We start from the raw sequence: 21226 nt of genomic DNA on the forward strand, positions 1-21226 counted from the left end.
GGCTGCTAAATGGCAAGTAACATTCGCAACACACAAGGAGCAGGCAATTGCCATCTCCCCTGAACATTCAACAGCATTACTATAGTTAATGCTCCCATCAGCATCATCCTGGGGGTCACCATTGACCAGAAACTGAACTGGAACAGACACATATATATAGTGGCTACAAGAGCAGGTTAGAGGCTGGGAATTCTGTGGCAAGTAACTCTTCTCCTGACTCCGCAAAGCCTGTCCACCATCAACAAGGCACAAGTCAGGCGTGTAATGGAATACTCGCCACTTGGCTGGTTGAGTGAGCTTCAACAGCACTCAAGACACTCAGCACCATCCAGGACAAAACAGCCCTCTTGATTGGCAACCCATCCAACACCTTAAACATTCACTCCTTCCACTACTGGTGCACAGTGGCAGCACTGTGTACCATCTACAAGATGCATTGCAGCAACTCACTAAGGCCCTTTCGACAGCACCTTCAAAACTCGCGACATTTGCCACCTAGAAGAGCAAGGGCAGCAGATGCATGGGAACACCACCATCTGCAAGATTCCCTCCAAGTCACACACCATCCTGGAATTATATCCCTGTTCCATCACTGTCACTGGGTTTTTTCGCTGGAGCGAAGGAGGCTGAGAGGGGACATGATAGAGGTATATAAAATTATGAGAGGCATAGATAGGGTAGATAGCCAGAGTCTGTTACCCATGGTAGGGATCACTAAAACTAGAGGGCATAGATTTAAGGTGAGATGGAGGAGGTTTAAAGGGGATCAAAGGGGTAAATTTTTCACACAAAGAATAGAGGGTATGTGCAATGAGCTGCCAGAGGAGGTGGTGGAGGCAGGAACAGTAGCAACATTGAAGAGGCAACTGGCAGGTATTTGAATGAGCAAGGCATACAGGGATATGGAATTAATGCAGGCAGGTGGGATTAATATAGATAGGCATTGTGATCGGCATGGACGCGGTGGGCCGAAAGGCCTGTTTCTATGCTGTACGACTCTAAGCCTCTAACTGCCTTCCTAACAGCACTGTGGGTGGACCTACCCCACATGGACTGCAGAAGTTCAAGAAGGCCGTTCACCTTCTCAAGGGCAATTAGGGATGGGCAATAAATGCTGACCTTGCCAGCAATGTTCCCATCCCAAAAACAAATAACACCTTGCTTCAGCCCCAAATCTAATGTGCAAAACACAGAGAAGCACACACATCATCCAAACTGCTGTTCAGAATGCTCGCTTCCTAACTTGACAGAGGATTGCTACACCAATGCCTTCCTCAACTCACTCTCCCAACACTTCCACCGGAAAACTGGACCACAATCCAACCATTAACATTCCACTCTCAGGCCACTCTACACCTCACCTGCTCTGCATGTACAGAATGTGAATAAATTCAAATTAACCCTGGCACCAACAAAAGGGCTACTGTTAAGGCTGTTCACATAGATCAAAACCAGCTTGACTGAAAATGAGACTGTTCACCAAGCACAACACGGGGTTTTTTGTTCCTGAGACTGTTCATCCAACTCAACACTAGAGTTATTGCAAATGAGACTGTTCATCCAGCTCAACACGAGAGTTATTGTAAATGAGACTGTTCATCCAGCTCAACACAAGAGTTATTGTAAATGAGACTGTTCATCCAGCTCAACACTAGAGTTATTGCAAATGAGACTGTTTATCCAGCTCAACACGAGAGTTATTGTAAATGAGACTGTTCATCCAGCTCAACACTAGAGTTATTGTAAATGAGACTGTTCATCCAGTTCAACACTAGAGTTATTGCAAATGAGACTGTTCATCCAGCTCAACACGAGAGTTATTGTAAATGAGACTGTTCATCCAGCTCAACACGAGAGTTATTGTAAATGAGACTGTTCATCCAGCTCAACACTAGAGTTATTGTAAATGAGACTGTTCATCCAGTTCAACACTAGAGTTATTGTAAATGAGAATGTTCATCCAGCTCAACACTAGAGTTATTGTAAATGAGAATGTTCATCCAGCTCAACACTAGAGTTATTGTAAATGAGAATGTTCATCCAGTTCAACACTAGAGTTATTGTAAATGAGAATGTTCATCCAGTTCAACACTAGAGTTATTGGAAATGAGACTGTTCATCCAGTTCAACACAAGAGTTATTGTAAATGAGAATGTTCATCCAGTTCAAAACTAGAGTTATTGTAAATGAGACTGTTCATCCAGCTCAACACTAGAGTTATTGTAAATGAGAATGTTCATCCAGTTCAACACTAGAGTTATTGTAAATGAGAATGTTCATCCAGTTCAACACTAGAGTTATTGTAAATGAGACTGTTCATCCAGTTCAACACTAGAGTTATTGTAAATGAGAATGTTCATCCAGTTCAACACGAGAGTTATTGTAAATGAGACTGTTCATCCAGTTCAACACTAGAGTTATTGTAAATGAGAATGTTCATCCAGTTCAACACTAGAGTTATTGTAAATGAGACTGTTCATCCAGTTCAACACTGGAGTTATTGTAAATGAGACTGTTCATTAAGTTCAACACGAAAGTTATTGTAAATGAGATTGTTCATCCTGCTCAACACAAGAGTTATTGTAAATGAGACTGTTCATCCAGCTCAACACTAGAGTTATTGTAAATGAGAATGTTCATCCAGTTCAACACTAGAGTTATTGTAAATGAGAATGTTCATCCAGTTCAACACAAGAGTTATTGTAAATGAGACTGTTCATCCAGTTCAACACTAGAGTTATTGTAAATGAGAATGTTCATCCAGTTCAACACTAGAGTTATTGTAAATGAGAATGTTCATCCAGTTCAACACTAGAGTTATTGTAAATGAGACTGTTCATCCAGCTCAACACTAGAGTTATTGTAAATGAGAATGTTCATCCAGTTCAACACTAGAGTTATTGTAAATGAGAATGTTCATCCAGTTCAACACTAGAGTTATTGTAAATGAGACTGTTCATCCAGTTCAACACTAGAGTTATTGTAAATGAGAATGTTCATCCAGTTCAACACGAGAGTTATTGTAAATGAGACTGTTCATCCAGTTCAACACTAGAGTTATTGTAAATGAGAATGTTCATCCAATTCAACACTAGAGTTATTGTAAATGAGACTGTTCATCCAGTTCAACACAAGAGTTATTGTAAATGAGAATGTTCATCCAGTTCAACACTAGAGTTATTGTAAATGAGAATGTTCATCCAGTTCAACACTAGAGTTATTGTAAATGAGAATGTTCATCCAGTTCAACACTAGAGTTATTGCAAATGAGAATGTTCATCCAGTTCAACACTAGAGTTATTGTAAATGAGAATGTTCATCCAGTTCAACACTAGAGTTATTGTAAATGAGACTGTTCATCCAGTTCAACACTAGAGTTATTGTAAATGAGAATGTTCATCCAGTTCAACACTAGAGTTATTGTAAATGAGAATGTTCATCCAGTTCAACACTAGAGTTATTGTAAATGAGACTGTTCATCCAGTTCAACACTAGAGTTATTGTAAATGAGAATGTTCATCCAGTTCAACACTAGAGTTATTGTAAATGAGAATGTTCATCCAGCTCAACACTAGAGTTATTGTAAATGAGAATGTTCATCCAGTTCAACACTAGAGTTATTGTAAATGAGTCTGTTCATCCATCTCAACATGAGAGTTATTGTAAATGAGACTGTTCATCCAGCTCAACACGAGAGTTATTGTAAATGAGACTGTTCATCCATCTCAACACTAGAGTTATTGTAAATGAGACTGTTCATCCATCTCAACACTAGAGTTATTGTAAATGAGACTGTTCATCCAGTTCAACACTAGAGTTATTGTAAATGAGAATGTTCATCCAGTTCAACACAAGAGTTATTGTAAATGAGACTGTTCATCCAGTTCAACACTAGAGTTATTGTAAATGAGAATGTTCATCCAGTTCAACACTAGAGTTATTGTAAATGAGACTGTTCATCCAGTTCAACACTAGAGTTATTGTAAATGAGAATGTTCATCCAGTTCAACACTAGAGTTACTGTCAATGAGACTGTTCATCCAGTTTAACACTAGAGTTATTGTAAATGAGACTGTTCATCCAGCTCAACACGAGAGTTATTGTAAATGAGACTGTTCATCCAGTTCAACACTAGAGTTATTGTAAATGAGACTGTTCATCCAGTTCAACACTAGAGCTATTGTAAATGAGACTGTTCATCCATCTCAACACTAGAGTTATTGTAAATGAGACTGTTCATCCATCTCAACACTAGAGTTATTGTAAATGAGACTGTTCATCCAGCTCAACACGAGAGTTATTGTAAATGTGTCTGTTCATCCAGCTCAACACGAGAGTTATTGTAAATGAGACTGTTCATCCATCTCAACACTAGAGTTATTGTCAATGAGACTGTTCATCCATCTCAACACTAGAGTTATTGGAAATGAGACTGTTCATCCAGCTCAACACTAGAGTTACTGTCAATGAGTCTGTTCATCCAGTTTAACACTAGAGTTATTGTAAATGAGACTGTTCATCCAGCTCAACACGAGAGTTATTGTAAATGAGACTGTTCATCCAGTTCAACACTAGAGTTATTGTAAATGAGACTGTTCATCCAGTTCAACACTAGAGCAATTGTAAATGAGACTGTTCATCCATCTCAACACTCGAGTTATTGTAAATGAGACTGTTCATCCATCTCAACACTAGAGTTATTGTAAATGAGACTGTTCATCCATCTCAACACTAGAGTTATTGTAAATGAGACTGTTCATCCATCTCAACACAAGAGTTATTGTAAATTTGACTGTTCATCCAGTTCAACACCAGAGTTATTGTAAATAAGACTGTTCATCCAGATCAACACTAGAGTTATTGTAAATGAGATTGTTCATCCAGTTCAACACTCGAGTTATTGTAAATGAGACTGTTCATCCAGCTCAACACCAGAGTTATTGTAAATGAGACTGTTCATCCAGTTCAACACTAGAGTTATTGTAAATGAGACTGTTCATCCAGTTCAACACTAGAGTTATTGTAAATTAGACTGTTCATCCAGTTCAACACGAGAGTTCTTGTGAATCAGACTGTTCATCCAGCTCAACACTAGAGTTATTGTAAATGAGACTGTTCATCCAGTTCAACACTAGAGTTATTGTAAATGAGACTGTTCATCCAGTTCAACACTGGAGTTGTTGTAAATGAGACTGTTCATCTAGTTCAAAACTAGAGTTATTGTAAATGAGGCTGTTCATCCAGTTCAACACTAGAGTTATTGTAAATGAGACTGTTCATCCAGTTTAACACTAGAGTTATTGTAAATGAGACTGTTCATCCAGCTCAACACTAGAGTTATTGCAAATGAGACTGTTCATCCAGTTCAACACTAGAGTTATTGTCAATGAGACTGTTCATCCAGTTCAACACCAGAGTTATTGTAAATGAGACTGTTCATCCTGCTCAACACTAGAGTTATTGTAAATGAGACTGTTCATCCAGTTCAACACTGGAGTTATTGTAAATGAGACTGTTCATTAAGTTCAACACGAAAGTTATTGTAAATGAGGTTGTTCATCCTGCTCAACACTAGAGTTATTGTAAATGAGACTGTTCATCCTGCTCAACACTAGAGTTATTGTAAATGAGACTGTTCATCCAGTTCAACACTAGAGTTATTGTAAATGAGACTGTTCATCCAGTTCAACACTAGAGTTATTGTAAATTAGACTGTTCATCTAGTTCAACACGAGAGTTCTTGTGAATCAGACTGTTCATCCAGCTCAACACTAGAGTTATTGTAAATGAGACTGTTCATCCAGTTCAACACTAGAGTTATTGTAAATGAGACTGTTCATCCAGTTCAACACTGGAGTTGTTGTAAATGAGACTGTTCATCTAGTTCAACACGAGAGTTATTGTAAATGAGGCTGTTCATCCAGTTCAACACTAGAGTTATTGTAAATGAGACTGTTCATCCAGTTTAACACTAGAGTTATTGTAAATGAGACTGTTCATCCAGCTCAACACTAGAGTTATTGCAAATGAGACTGTTCATCCAGTTCAACACTAGAGTTATTGTCAATGAGACTGTTCATCCAGTTCAACACCAGAGTTATTGTAAATGAGACTGTTCATCCTGCTCAACACTAGAGTTATTGTAAATGAGACTGTTCATCCAGTTCAACACTGGAGTTATTGTAAATGAGACTGTTCATTAAGTTCAACACGAAAGTTATTGTAAATGAGGTTGTTCATCCTGCTCAACACTAGAGTTATTGTAAATGAGACTGTTCATCCTGCTCAACACTAGAGTTATTGTAAATGAGACTGTTCATCCAGTTCAACACTAGAGTTATTGTAAATGAGACTGTTCATCCAGTTCAACACTAGAGTTATTGTAAATGAGACTGTTCATCCAGTTTAACACTAGAGTTATTTTCAATGAGACTGTTCATCCAGTTCAACACCAGAGTTATTGTAAATGAGACTGTTCATCCTGCTCAACACTAGAGTTATTGTAAATGAGACTGTTCATCCAGTTCAACACTGGAGTTATTGTAAATGAGACTGTTCATTAAGTTCAACACGAAAGTTATTGTAAATGAGATTGTTCATCCTGCTCAACACAAGAGTTATTGTAAATGAGACTGTTCATCCTGCTCAACACTAGAGTTATTGTAAATGAGACTGTTCATCCAGTTCAACACTAGAGTTATTGTAAATGAGACTGTTCATCCAGTTCAACACTAGAGTTATTGTAAATGAGAATGTTCATCCAGTTCAACACCAGAGTTATTGTAAATGAGTCTGTTCATCCATCTCAACATGAGAGTTATTGTAAATGAGACTGTTCATCCAGCTCAACACTAGAGTTATTGTAAATGAGACTGTTCATCCAGCTCAACACTAGAGTTATTGTAAATGAGACTGTTCATCCAGTTCAACACTAGAGTTATTGTAAATGAGACTGTTCATCCAGTTCAACACTAGAGTTATTGTAAATGAGAATGTTCATCCAGCTCAACACTAGAGTTATTGTAAATGAGACTGTTCATCCAGCTCAACACTAGAGTTATTGTAAATGAGAATGTTCATCCTGCTCAACACTAGAGTTATTGTAAATGAGACTGTTCATTAAGTTCAACACGAAAGTTATTGTACATGAGATTGTTCATCCTGCTCAACACAAGAGTTATTGTAAATGAGACTGTTCATCCTGCTCAACACTAGAGTTATTGTAAATGAGACTGTTCATCCAGTTCAACACTAGAGTTATTGTAAATGAGACTGTTCATCCAGCTCAACACTAGAGTTATTGTAAATGAGAATGTTCATCCAGTTCAACACTAGAGTTATTGTAAATGAGACTGTTCATCCAGTTCAACACTAGAGTTATTGTAAATGAGACTGTTCATCCAGCTCAGCACTAGAGTTATTGTAAATGAGAATGTTCATCCAGTTCAACACTAGAGTTATTGTAAATGAGACTGTTCATCCAGTTCAACACTAGAGTTATTGTAAATGAGACTGATCATCCAGCTCAACACTAGAGTTATTGTAAATGAGAATGTTCATCCAGCTCAACACTAGAGTTATTGTAAATGAGAATGTTCATCCAGTTCAACACTAGAGTTATTGTAAATGAGAATATTTATCCAGCTCAACACTAGAGTTATTGTAAATGAGACTGTTCATCCAGCTCAACACTAGAGTTATTGTAAATGAGACTGTTCATCCAGTTCAACACAAGAGTTATTGTAAATGAGACTGTTCATCCAGTTCAACACTAGAGTTATTGTAAATGAGACTGTTCATCCAGTTCAACACTAGAGTTATTGTAAATTAGACTGTTCATCTAGTTCAACGCGAGAGTTCTTGTGAATCAGACTGTTCATCCAGCTCAACACTAGAGTTATTGTAAATGAGACTGTTCATCCAGTTCAACACTAGAGTTATTGTAAATGAGACTGTTCATCCAGTTCAACACTGGAGTTGTTGTAAATGAGACTGTTCATCTCGTTCAACACTAGAGTTATTGTAAATGAGGCTGTTCATCCAGTTCAACACTAGAGTTATTGTAAATGAGACTGTTCATCCAGTTTAACACTAGAGTTATTGTAAATGAGACTGTTCATCCAGCTCAACACTAGAGTTATTGCAAATGAGACTGTTCATCCAGTTCAACACTAGAGTTATTGTCAATGAGACTGTTCATCCAGTTCAACACCAGAGTTATTGTAAATGAGACTGTTCATCCTGCTCAAAACTAGAGTTATTGTAAATGAGACTGTTCATCCAGTTCAACACTGGAGTTATTGTAAATGAGACTGTTCATTAAGTTCAACACGAAAGTTATTGTAAATGAGGTTGTTCATCCTGCTCAACACTAGAGTTATTGTAAATGAGACTGTTCATCCTGCTCAACACTAGAGTTATTGTAAATGAGACTGTTCATCCAGTTCAACACTAGAGTTATTGTAAATGAGACTGTTCATCCAGTTCAACACTAGAGTTATTGTAAATTAGACTGTTCATCTAGTTCAACACGAGAGTTCTTGTGAATCAGACTGTTCATCCAGCTCAACACTAGAGTTATTGTAAATGAGACTGTTCATCCAGTTCAACACTAGAGTTATTGTAAATGAGACTGTTCATCCAGTTCAACACTGGAGTTGTTGTAAATGAGACTGTTCATCTAGTTCAACACGAGAGTTATTGTAAATGAGGCTGTTCATCCAGTTCAACACTAGAGTTATTGTAAATGAGACTGTTCATCCAGTTTAACACTAGAGTTATTGTCAATGAGACTGTTCATCCAGTTCAACACCAGAGTTATTGTAAATGAGACTGTTCATCCTGCTCAACACTAGAGTTATTGTAAATGAGACTGTTCATCCAGTTCAACACTGGAGTTATTGTAAATGAGACTGTTCATTAAGTTCAACACGAAAGCTATTGTAAATGAGATTGTTCATCCTGCTCAACACAAGAGTTATTGTAAATGAGACTGTTCATCCTGCTCAACACTAGAGTTATTGTAAATGAGACTGTTCATCCAGTTCAACACTAGAGTTATTGTAAATGAGACTGTTCATCCAGTTCAACACTAGAGTTATTGTAAATGAGACTGTTCATCCAGTTTAACACTAGAGTTATTGTCAATGAGACTGTTCATCCAGTTCAACACCAGAGTTATTGTAAATGAGACTGTTCATCCTGCTCAACACTAGAGTTATTGTAAATGAGACTGTTCATCCAGTTCAACACTGGAGTTATTGTAAATGAGACTGTTCATTAAGTTCAACACGAAAGTTATTGTAAATGAGATTGTTCATCCTGCTCAACACAAGAGTTATTGTAAATGAGACTGTTCATCCTGCTCAACACTAGAGTTATTGTAAATGAGACTGTTCATCCAGTTCAACACTAGAGTTATTGTAAATGAGACTGTTCATCCAGTTCAACACTAGAGTTATTGTAAATGAGAATGTTCATCCAGTTCAACACCAGAGTTATTGTAAATGAGTCTGTTCATCCATCTCAACATGAGAGTTATTGTAAATGAGACTGTTCATCCAGCTCAACACTAGAGTTATTGTAAATGAGACTGTTCATCCAGCTCAACACTAGAGTTATTGTAAATGAGACTGTTCATCCAGTTCAACACTAGAGTTATTGTAAATGAGACTGTTCATCCAGTTCAACACTAGAGTTATTGTAAATGAGAATGTTCATCCAGCTCAACACTAGAGTTATTGTAAATGAGGCTGTTCATCCAGCTCAACACTAGAGTTATTGTAAATGAGAATGTTCATCCTGCTCAACACTGGAGTTATTGTAAATGAGACTGTTCATTAAGTTCAACACGAAAGTTATTGTACATGAGATTGTTCATCCTGCTCAACACAAGAGTTATTGTAAATGAGACTGTTCATCCTGCTCAACACTAGAGTTATTGTAAATGAGACTGTTCATCCAGTTCAACACTAGAGTTATTGTAAATGAGACTGTTCATCCAGCTCAACACTAGAGTTATTGTAAATGAGAATGTTCATCCAGTTCAACACTAGAGTTATTGTAAATGAGACTGTTCATCCAGTTCAACACTAGAGTTATTGTAAATGAGACTGTTCATCCAGCTCAGCACTAGAGTTATTGTAAATGAGAATGTTCATCCAGTTCAACACTAGAGTTATTGTAAATGAGACTGTTCATCCAGTTCAACACTAGAGTTATTGTAAATGAGACTGTTCATCCAGCTCAACACTAGAGTTATTGTAAATGAGAATGTTCATCCAGCTCAACACTAGAGTTATTGTAAATGAGAATGTTCATCCAGTTCAACACTAGAGTTATTGTAAATGAGAATATTTATCCAGCTCAACACTAGAGTTATTGTAAATGAGACTGTTCATCCAGCTCAACACTAGAGTTATTGTAAATGAGACTGTTCATCCAGTTCAACACAAGAGTTATTGTAAATGAGACTGTTCATCCAGTTCAACACTAGAGTTATTGTAAATGAGACTGTTCATCCAGTTCAACACTAGAGTTATTGTAAATTAGACTGTTCATCTAGTTCAACGCGAGAGTTCTTGTGAATCAGACTGTTCATCCAGCTCAACACTAGAGTTATTGTAAATGAGACTGTTCATCCAGTTCAACACTAGAGTTATTGTAAATGAGACTGTTCATCCTGTTCAACACTAGAGTTATTGTAAATGAGACTGTTCATCCAGTTCAACACTAGAGTTATTGTAAATGAGACTGTTCATCCAGCTCAACACGAGAGTTATTGTAAATGAGGCTGTTCATCCAGTTCAACACTAGAGTTATTGTAAATGAGACTGTTCATCCAGTTTAACACTAGAGTTATTGTCAATGAGACTGTTCATCCAGTTCAACACCAGAGTTATTGTAAATGAGACTGTTCATCCTGCTCAACACTAGAGTTATTGTAAATGAGACTGTTCATCCAGTTCAACACTAGAGTTATTGAAAATGAGACTGTTCATCCAGCTCAACACTAGAGTTATTGTAAATGAGACTGTTCATCAAGTTCAACACCAGAGTTATTGTAAATGAGACTGTTCATCCAGTTTAACACTAGAGTTATTGCAAATGAGACTGTTCATCCAGTTCAACACTAGAGTTATTGTAAATGAGACTGTTCATCCAGTTCAACACTAGAGTTATTGTAAATGAGAATGTTCATCCAGTTCAACACCAGAGATATTGTAAATGAGTCTGTTCATCCATCTCAACATGAGAGTTATTGTAAATGAGACTGTTCATCCAGTTCAACACTAGAGTTATTGTAAATGAGACTGTTCATCCAGTTTAACACTAGAGTTATTGTCAATGAGACTGTTCATCCTGCTCAACACTAGAGTTATTGTAAATGAGACTGTTCATCCAGTTCAACACTGGAGTTATTGTAAATGAGACTGTTCATTAAGTTCAACACGAAAGTTATTGTAAATGAGATTGTTCATCCTGCTCAACACAAGAGTTATTGTAAATGAGACTGTTCATCCTGCTCAACACTAGAGTTATTGTAAATGAGACTGTTCATCCAGTTTAACACTAGAGTTATTGTCAATGAGACTGTTCATCCAGTTCAACACCAGAGTTATTGTAAATGAGACTGTTCATCCTGCTCAACACTAGAGTTATTGTAAATGAGACTGTTCATCCAGTTCAACACTGGAGTTATTGTAAATGAGACTGTTCATTAAGTTCAACACGAAAGTTATTGTAAATGAGATTGTTCATCCTGCTCAACACAAGAGTTATTGTAAATGAGACTGTTCATCCTGCTCAACACTAGAGTTATTGTAAATGAGACTGTTCATCCAGTTCAACACTAGAGTTATTGTAAATGAGACTGTTCATCCAGTTCAACACTAGAGTTATTGTAAATGAGAATGTTCATCCAGTTCAACACCAGAGTTATTGTAAATGAGTCTGTTCATCCATCTCAACATGAGAGTTATTGTAAATGAGACTGTTCATCCAGCTCAACACTAGAGTTATTGTAAATGAGACTGTTCATCCAGCTCAACACTAGAGTTATTGTAAATGAGACTGTTCATCCAGTTCAACACTAGAGTTATTGTAAATGAGACTGTTCATCCAGTTCAACACTAGAGTTATTGTAAATGAGAATGTTCATCCAGCTCAACACTAGAGTTATTGTAAATGAGGCTGTTCATCCAGCTCAACACTAGAGTTATTGTAAATGAGAATGTTCATCCTGCTCAACACTGGAGTTATTGTAAATGAGACTGTTCATTAAGTTCAACACGAAAGTTATTGTACATGAGATTGTTCATCCTGCTCAACACAAGAGTTATTGTAAATGAGACTGTTCATCCTGCTCAACACTAGAGTTATTGTAAATGAGACTGTTCATCCAGTTCAACACTAGAGTTATTGTAAATGAGACTGTTCATCCAGCTCAACACTAGAGTTATTGTAAATGAGAATGTTCATCCAGTTCAACACTAGAGTTATTGTAAATGAGACTGTTCATCCAGTTCAACACTAGAGTTATTGTAAATGAGACTGTTCATCCAGCTCAGCACTAGAGTTATTGTAAATGAGAATGTTCATCCAGTTCAACACTAGAGTTATTGTAAATGAGACTGTTCATCCAGTTCAACACTAGAGTTATTGTAAATGAGACTGTTCATCCAGCTCAACACTAGAGTTATTGTAAATGAGAATGTTCATCCAGCTCAACACTAGAGTTATTGTAAATGAGAATGTTCATCCAGTTCAACACTAGAGTTATTGTAAATGAGAATATTTATCCAGCTCAACACTAGAGTTATTGTAAATGAGACTGTTCATCCAGCTCAACACTAGAGTTATTGTAAATGAGACTGTTCATCCAGTTCAACACAAGAGTTATTGTAAATGAGACTGTTCATCCAGTTCAACACTAGAGTTATTGTAAATGAGACTGTTCATCCAGTTCAACACTAGAGTTATTGTAAATTAGACTGTTCATCTAGTTCAACGCGAGAGTTCTTGTGAATCAGACTGTTCATCCAGCTCAACACTAGAGTTATTGTAAATGAGACTGTTCATCCAGTTCAACACTAGAGTTATTGTAAATGAGACTGTTCATCCTGTTCAACACTAGAGTTATTGTAAATGAGACTGTTCATCCAGTTCAACACTAGAGTTATTGTAAATGAGACTGTTCATCCAGCTCAACACGAGAGTTATTGTAAATGAGGCTGTTCATCCAGTTCAACACTAGAGTTATTGTAAATGAGACTGTTCATCCAGTTTAACACTAGAGTTATTGTCAATGAGACTGTTCATCCAGTTCAACACCAGAGTTATTGTAAATGAGACTGTTCATCCTGCTCAACACTAGAGTTATTGTAAATGAGACTGTTCATCCAGTTCAACACTGGAGTTATTGTAAATGAGACTGTTCATTAAGTTCAACACGAAAGTTATTGTAAATGAGATTGTTCATCCTGCTCAACACAAGAGTTATTGTAAATGAGACTGTTCATCCTGCTCAACACTAGAGTTATTGTAAATGAGACTGTTCATCCAGTTCAACACTAGAGTTATTGTAAATGAGACTGTTCATCCAGTTCAACACTAGAGTTATTGTAAATGAGAATGTTCATCCAGTTCAACACCAGAGATATTGTAAATGAGTCTGTTCATCCATCTCAACATGAGAGTTATTGTAAATGAGACTGTTCATCCAGTTCAACACTAGAGTTATTGTAAATGAGACTGTTCATCCAGTTTAACACTAGAGTTATTGTCAATGAGACTGTTCATCCTGCTCAACACTAGAGTTATTGTAAATGAGACTGTTCATCCAGTTCAACACTGGAGTTATTGTAAATGAGACTGTTCATTAAGTTCAACACGAAAGTTATTGTAAATGAGATTGTTCATCCTGCTCAACACAAGAGTTATTGTAAATGAGACTGTTCATCCTGCTCAACACTAGAGTTATTGTAAATGAGACTGTTCATCCAGTTCAACACTAGAGTTATTGTAAATGAGAATGTTCATCCAGTTCAACACTAGAGTTATTGTAAATGAGAATGTTCATCCAGTTCAACACCAGAGTTATTGTAAATGAGTCTGTTCATCCATCTCAACATGAGAGTTATTGTAAATGAGACTGTTCATCCAGCTCAACACTAGAGTTATTGTAAATGAAACTGTTCATCCAGCTCAACACTAGAGTTATTGTAAATGAGACTGTTCATCCAGTTCAACACTAGAGTTATTGTAAATGAGACTGTTCATCCAGTTCAACACTAGAGTTATTGTAAATGAGAATGTTCATCCAGCTCAACACTGGAGTTATTGTAAATGAGACTGTTCATCCAGCTCAACACTAGAGTTATTGTAAATGAGAATGTTCATCCTGCTCAACACTGGAGTTATTGTAAATGAGACTGTTCATTAAGTTCAACACGAAAGTTATTGTACATGAGATTGTTCATCCATCTCAACCCTAGAGTTATTGGAAATGAGACTGTTCATCCAGCTCAACACTAGAGTTACTGTCAATGAGACTGTTCATCCAGTTTAACACTAGAGTTATTGTAAATGAGACTTTTCATCCAGCTCAACACTAGAGTTATTGTAAATGAGACTGTTCATCCAGTTCAACACTAGAGTTATTGTAAATGAGACTGTTCATCCAGTTCAACACTAGAGCTATTGTAAATGAGACTGTTCATCCATCTCAACACTAGAGTTATTGTAAATGAGACTGTTCATCCATCTCAACACTAGAGTTATTGCAAATGAGACTGTTCATCCATCTCAACACTAGAGTTATTGTAAATGAGACTGTTCATCCATCTCAACACAAGAGTTATTGTAAATTTGACTGTTCATCCAGTTCAACACCAGAGTTATTGTAAATGAGACTGTTCATCCAGATCAACACTAGAGTTATTGTAAATGAGATTGTTCATCCAGTTCAACACTAGAGTTATTGTAAATGAGACTGTTCATCCAGCTCTACACCAGAGTTATTGTAAATGAGACTGTTCATCCAGTTCAACACTAGAGTTATTGTAAATGAGACTGTTCATCCAGTTCAACACTAGAGTTATTGTAAATTAGACTGTTCATCTAGTTCAACACTAGAGTTCTTGTGAATCAGACTGTTCATCCAGCTCAACACTAGAGTTATTGTAAATGAGACTGTTCATCCAGTTCAACACTAGAGTTATTGTAAATGAGACTGTTCATCCAGTTCAACAGTAGAGTTATTGTAAATGAGACTGTTCATCCAGTTCAACACTGGAGTTGTTGTAAATGAGACTGTTCATCTCGTTCAACACTAGAGTTATTGTAAATGAGGCTGTTCATCCAGTTCAACACTAGAGTTATTGTAAATGAGACTGTTCATCCAGTTTAACACTAGAGTTATTGTAAATGAGACTGTTCATCCAGCTCAACACTAGAGTTATTGCAAATGAGACTGTTCATCCAGTTCAACACTAGAGTTATTGTCAATGAGACTGTTCATCCAGTTCAACACCAGAGTTATTGGAAATGAGACTGTTCATCCTGCTCAACACTAGAGTTATTGTAAATGAGACTGTTCATCCAGTTCAACACTGGAGTTATTGTAAATGAGACTGTTCATTAAGTTCAACACGAAAGTTATTGTAAATGAGATTGTTCATCCTGCTCAACACTCGAGTTATTGTAAATGAGACTGTTCATCCAGTTCAACACTAGAGTTATTGTAAATGAGACTGTTCATTAAGTTCAACACGAAAGTTATTGTCAATGAGATTGTTCATCCTGCTCAACACTCGAGTTATTGTAAATGAGACTGTTCATCCAGTTCAACACTGGAGTTATTGTAAATGAGACTGATCATCCTGCTCAACACTCGAGTTATTGTAAATGAGACTGTTCATCCAGTTCAACACTAGAGTTATTGTAAATGAGACTGTTCATTAAGTTCAACACGAAAGTTATTGTCAATGAGATTGTTCATCCAGCTCAACACTATAGTTATTGTAAATGAGACTGTTCATCCATCTCAACACTAGAGTTATTGTAAATGAGACTGTTCATCCAGTTCAACACTAGAGTTATTGTAAATGAGACTGTTCATCCAGCTCAACACTAGAGTTATTGTAAATTAGACTGTTCATCCATCTCTGCACTCGAGTTATTGTAAATGAGACTGTTCATCCAGCTCAACACGAGAGTTATTGTAAATGAGACTGTTCATCCAGTTCAATACGAAAGTTATTGTAAATGAGACTGTTCATCCAGTTCAACACTAGAGTTATTGTAAATGAGACTGTTCATCCAGTTCAACACTAGAGTTATTGGAAATGAGACTGTTCATCCAGCTCAACGCTAGAGCTATTGTAAATGAAACTGTTCATCCAGTTCAACATGAGAGTGACTGTAAATGAGACTGTTCATCCATCTCAACACTAGACTTATTGTAAATGAGACTGTTCATCCAGCTCAACACTAGAGTTACTGTAAATGAGACTGTTCATCCTTCTCAACACTAGAGTTATTGTAAATGAGACTGTTCATCCAGTTCAACCCTGGGGTTATTGTAAATCCAAATGTTCATCTAATTTTGCACCAAGTTTATTACAAATGACGTGGTCATGCAGCTCAACATAAGGTTGTTTCCCAGCTGAATACCAGTGATACAGTAAATGACACTGTTCCTACATCTCAACAGCAGAGTTACTGTAAATTAGGCTGTTCATTCCGTTTAGCACCAGGGATCATAGCAAAACAATTGCAATTTTTTGAAGAAATTTCAAGAAAATATAAAATTATTTTGTTTTGCATACCCTTTCATGAACATATTATATTCCACACAAATCCTTGGAGTCAATGTGGTTCATTCAATCAGTTTGTTCAGTGGAATGTAATTAATATCCCTGCTCACATTCCCGAGATGACTGTCTCCATGGAGAGTCCTCTGTAGTATTAATAAGGGCTCCTCTGAATATATCTCGACATTACACAGTCAGGGTCCCATACCTGGCAGAACAGACATTGATGTTTCACACAAGAAATGGAATACCCTGTAATTTACCAGTTGGATCTCATTTACTATCCTCTTCTTACAGCTGTTGGTATTCCAGGTAAGACAGTGAAATGAGACAGTAAAAGTTAAATATCAATTTGTGCCTGTCAATGTTATATGTTTATCGAGCTCACCCTGTTCTGTTGTATCAGCGAAGTGTGCAGTAATTCTCTTCTTTTCTTAATGTGGTTTTTAATTGTAAAAATACCATTTCTTCAATTTTCACCACAACATTGAACAAACATTCCCATTTATTGTTTGCAGTACAAAATCCTCCACAAAGGTTACACTGGTATCAGATCAGAAATAAGTTAGTATTTTAATGTCCCAAAGTTGTTAAGTGGGTTACACTTATAACGTGGTTATTTGAATAATGATTAATTTTTAACATTGTTTTATGCATAAATATGTTCTTTTTTTACTGTGGAAGTCTCACTTATTGCTTAGACATATTTCCAGTCTAGATTGTTTTTGTGGTTGGTTTAAGTGGATGGGGAAATTCAGCAATTTCGTGTAGGTGCGCAAGCTGCTACTGGCTGGCTGCAGATTTGTGGCTCATGGGTAGATTTTGACATTATGTGATAGTGTTAAACAGGACACATTGAATCCGTATCCAGCTATCCATTTCTCCTGACTCACAATATTGCAGAAAATCAAAATCTAACTGTTGTAGCAGGATGTGAGAATTCGCACTCCAAGTTGCAAAGATCATAGACCAACAGGACAAGAGAGCATTCTACAGATTGTACAGACCATAGCCCAACAGGACAAGAAAGCATTCTACAGGTTGTACAGACCATAGACCATCAGGACAAGAGAGCATCCAACAGATTGTACAGACCATAGACCATCAGGACAAGAGAGCTTTCTACAGATTGTACAGACCAGAGACCAACAGGACAAGAGAGCATTCTACAGGTTGTACAGACCATAGACCATCAGGACAAGAGAGCATTCTACAGATTGTACAGACCATAGCCCAACAGGACAAGAGAGCATTCTACAGGTTGAACAGACCATAGACTAACAGGACAAGAGAGCATTCTGCAGGTTGTACAGACCATAGACCAACAGGACAAGAGAGCATTCTACAGGTTGTACAGACCATAGACCAACAGGACAAGAGAGCATTCTACAGGTTGTACAGACCATAGACCATCAGGACAAGAGAGCATCCTACAGATTGTGCAGACCATAGACCATCAGGACAAGAGAGCATTCTACAGATTGTACAGACCAAAGACCAACAGGACAAGAGAGCATTCTGCAGGTTGTACAGACCATAGACCAACAGGACAAGAGAGCATTCTACAGATTGTACAGACCATAGACCAACAGGACAAGAGAGCATTCTGCAGGTTGTACAGACCATGGACCAACAGGACAAGAGAGCATTCTACAGGTTGCACAGACCATAGACCATCAGGACAAGAGAGCATTCTACAGATTGTACAGACGATAGACCATCAGGACAAGAGAACATTCTACAGATTGTACAGACCATAGACCATCAGGACAAGAGAGCCCTCTACAAGTTGTGCAGACCATAGCCCAATAGGACAAGAGAGCATTCTACAGGTTGTACAGACCACAGCCCAACAGGACAAGAGAGCATTCTACAGATTGTACAGACCATAGACCATCAGGACAAGAGAGCATTCTACAGATTGTACAGACCATAGACCATCAGGACAAGAGAGCATTCTACAGATTGTACAGACCATAGCCCAACAGGACAAGAGAGCCCTCTACAAGTTGTGCAGACCATAGCCCAATAGGACAAGAGAGCATTCTACAGGTTGTACAGACCACAGCCCAACAGGACAAGAGAGCAATCTACAGATTGTACAGACCATAGACCATCAGGACAAGAGAGCATTCTACAGATTGTACAGACCATAGCCCAACAGGACAAGAGAGCCCTCTACAAGTTGTGCAGACCATAGCCCAATAGGACAAGAGAGCATTCTACAGATTGTACAGAACATAGCCCAATAGGACAAGAGAGCATTCTACAGGTTGTACAGACCACAGCCCAACAGGACAAGAGAGCATTCTACAGATTGTACAGACCATAGACCAACAGGACAAGAGAGCCCTCTACAAGTTGTACAGACCATGGACCATCAGGACAAGAGAGCATTCGACAGATTGTACAAACCATAGACCATCAGGACAAGAGAGCCCTCTACAAGTTGTGCAGACCATAGACCAACAGGACAAGAGAGCATTCTCCAAGCTGTACAGACTGCAGCCCAACGGGGCAGAGTTGATTTTTATTTCATTTTGGAGAAACTTGTTCCTTATAAAAGAGTAACTGTGTGTCTCACGCACATGAATTCTCCAGAAATACCACAGTATATATATTTTTTACCTCAGCACCTTTGCCTCCTATTTGACATCAGCATCTTTATTCACATTTTCACTCATCCTGTAGTTTCATTTTCTACAGTTGCCTCAGATTTCTCGGCCCACCAGTGAACAGTTCAACTTTTTATTAAAATTTATATTTTGTTCAGAACTAGAAAACTGATATGTCAATACTTTCTTAATCAACTTTAGATAATTCTTCAAATAAAAGATTTCAGGACAGTTTTGAGGTAATTTTTAGGTTTCCTGTTTCTTACAGTGAACTTGGTGGCAATTGTGATCCTGTCCCGAGGGAAGTGCGGTCTCTCCAAATGCATCACTCACTACCTGGTGGCCATGGCAGCGGCCGATCTGACGGTGGTTATCGTCCATGTGATATTACAACGGATTAACATCATGTACCTGCCAATTAATTTCCTATCTCTGACTCCTGTGTGCAAGGTAAACTTTGTTGCATACATTGTAGCTGTAGACTGTTCTGTCTGGTTTACTGTCACCTTCACTTTTGATCGCTTCGTAGCAATTTGCTGTCAGAAGCTACAATCAAAATATTGCTCCAGGAAAACGGCAAGAGTGGTTATCACTACTGTTTTTGTGGTGAGCTGTCTGAGGACCATCCCCTTTTACTACATTCAAGAAGCTGCCTTTAGAATTGATGATGTGCCATGGTTCTGTGCTTCCACAGCTGATTATTTCACTTCCCCCTTGTGGAAGGTATTTGAGTGGATCGACAGCATCATTACCCCTCTATTACCAATCCTTCTAATTCTGTTGTTCAATGCACTAACTGTCAGAAACATTATACTAGCAAATAGAGTGCGCAGAGAACTCCGGAGTAACAGTGAGAATCAGAATGATCCAGAGGTGAAGAATCGGAGGAAATCCATGATTTTACTTTTTGCTATTTCTTCCAATTTCATACTTTTGTGGATGTTGTATGTTGTGCATTCATTAATCTGGCCAGTGGCAAATTTTTTTTACACAGACAAATATTACAGTAACCCAATATATATTACACAACAAGTTGGATTTATGCTGCAGCTTCTCAGTTCCTGCACAAATACTTGTATCTATGGACTGACACAGAGGAAATTCAGAGAGGAGCTGAAGAATGGGGTGATTTTTGTTTTTACACTGAACAGGAAATTATGTTAAAAACAAATAACTAGCATTGACCTGGAACCGGGCAAATAACTTTTCAGGCCATCTGTGGGCAGGTGAAGAGCAAATAGAAGATTGGTTATCTTCAATGAGATTTTATATCATTATGTACAATAGAATATTAAAAATGGATTTTAATGTGATCAAATGAAAGGTAAAGAATGTAAAAATGGATAACATGGTTTTACATGAAATATTCCATCATTAATTTGGCCACTAAGTTTGTGGTTTTAGAGCAACAATACACCATCTAATTTATTCCACATCAAGGAGAGATATTGCTAGATAAAAATGTCCCGACATGCACTATAATGCACAGTTGAATCAACACATGTAAACATTTTGTTTCCAGAACAAACTCACATAGTTTATAAAAGGGAATATTGCAGGAAAAAAGATGCCTCAAAACAGACGCCTCAAAGTTATCAAATGTTAGGAAAACATCTGTTAATTGCCAGTACCTTGACTCTCTCTCTTTCCCTAACCGAATTTCATGGTATTGCCCCATATTTGTTAGCTAACTCCAAAGGACAGATACTTGAGCATTATTGCTACACAACTGGGTCTTGCTGGAGCACATGAAGCAGGCCTCACTTTCTCTAAGCACCTAATTCTCCAGGGTCACCC

The 21226-nt window shown here is 37.5% G+C and overlaps 1 protein-coding gene across 1 annotated transcript; it reads left to right on the top strand.

Moving 5' to 3' along the window:
- The first annotated feature begins 17056 nt into the window (after positions 1-17056).
- On the top strand, positions 17057-20593 carry LOC137345891 (probable G-protein coupled receptor 139). Its single transcript, XM_068009136.1, has 2 exons — positions 17057-17126; positions 19698-20593. The coding sequence occupies exons 1-2, from the start codon at positions 17057-17059 to the stop codon at positions 20591-20593; spliced, it is 966 nt and encodes a 321-aa protein (XP_067865237.1).
- Positions 20594-21226: the final 633 nt, after the last annotated feature.

Source organism: Heterodontus francisci, chromosome 29 (genome assembly GCF_036365525.1).
Source record: "Heterodontus francisci isolate sHetFra1 chromosome 29, sHetFra1.hap1, whole genome shotgun sequence".
NCBI lineage: Eukaryota > Metazoa > Chordata > Chondrichthyes > Heterodontiformes > Heterodontidae > Heterodontus > Heterodontus francisci.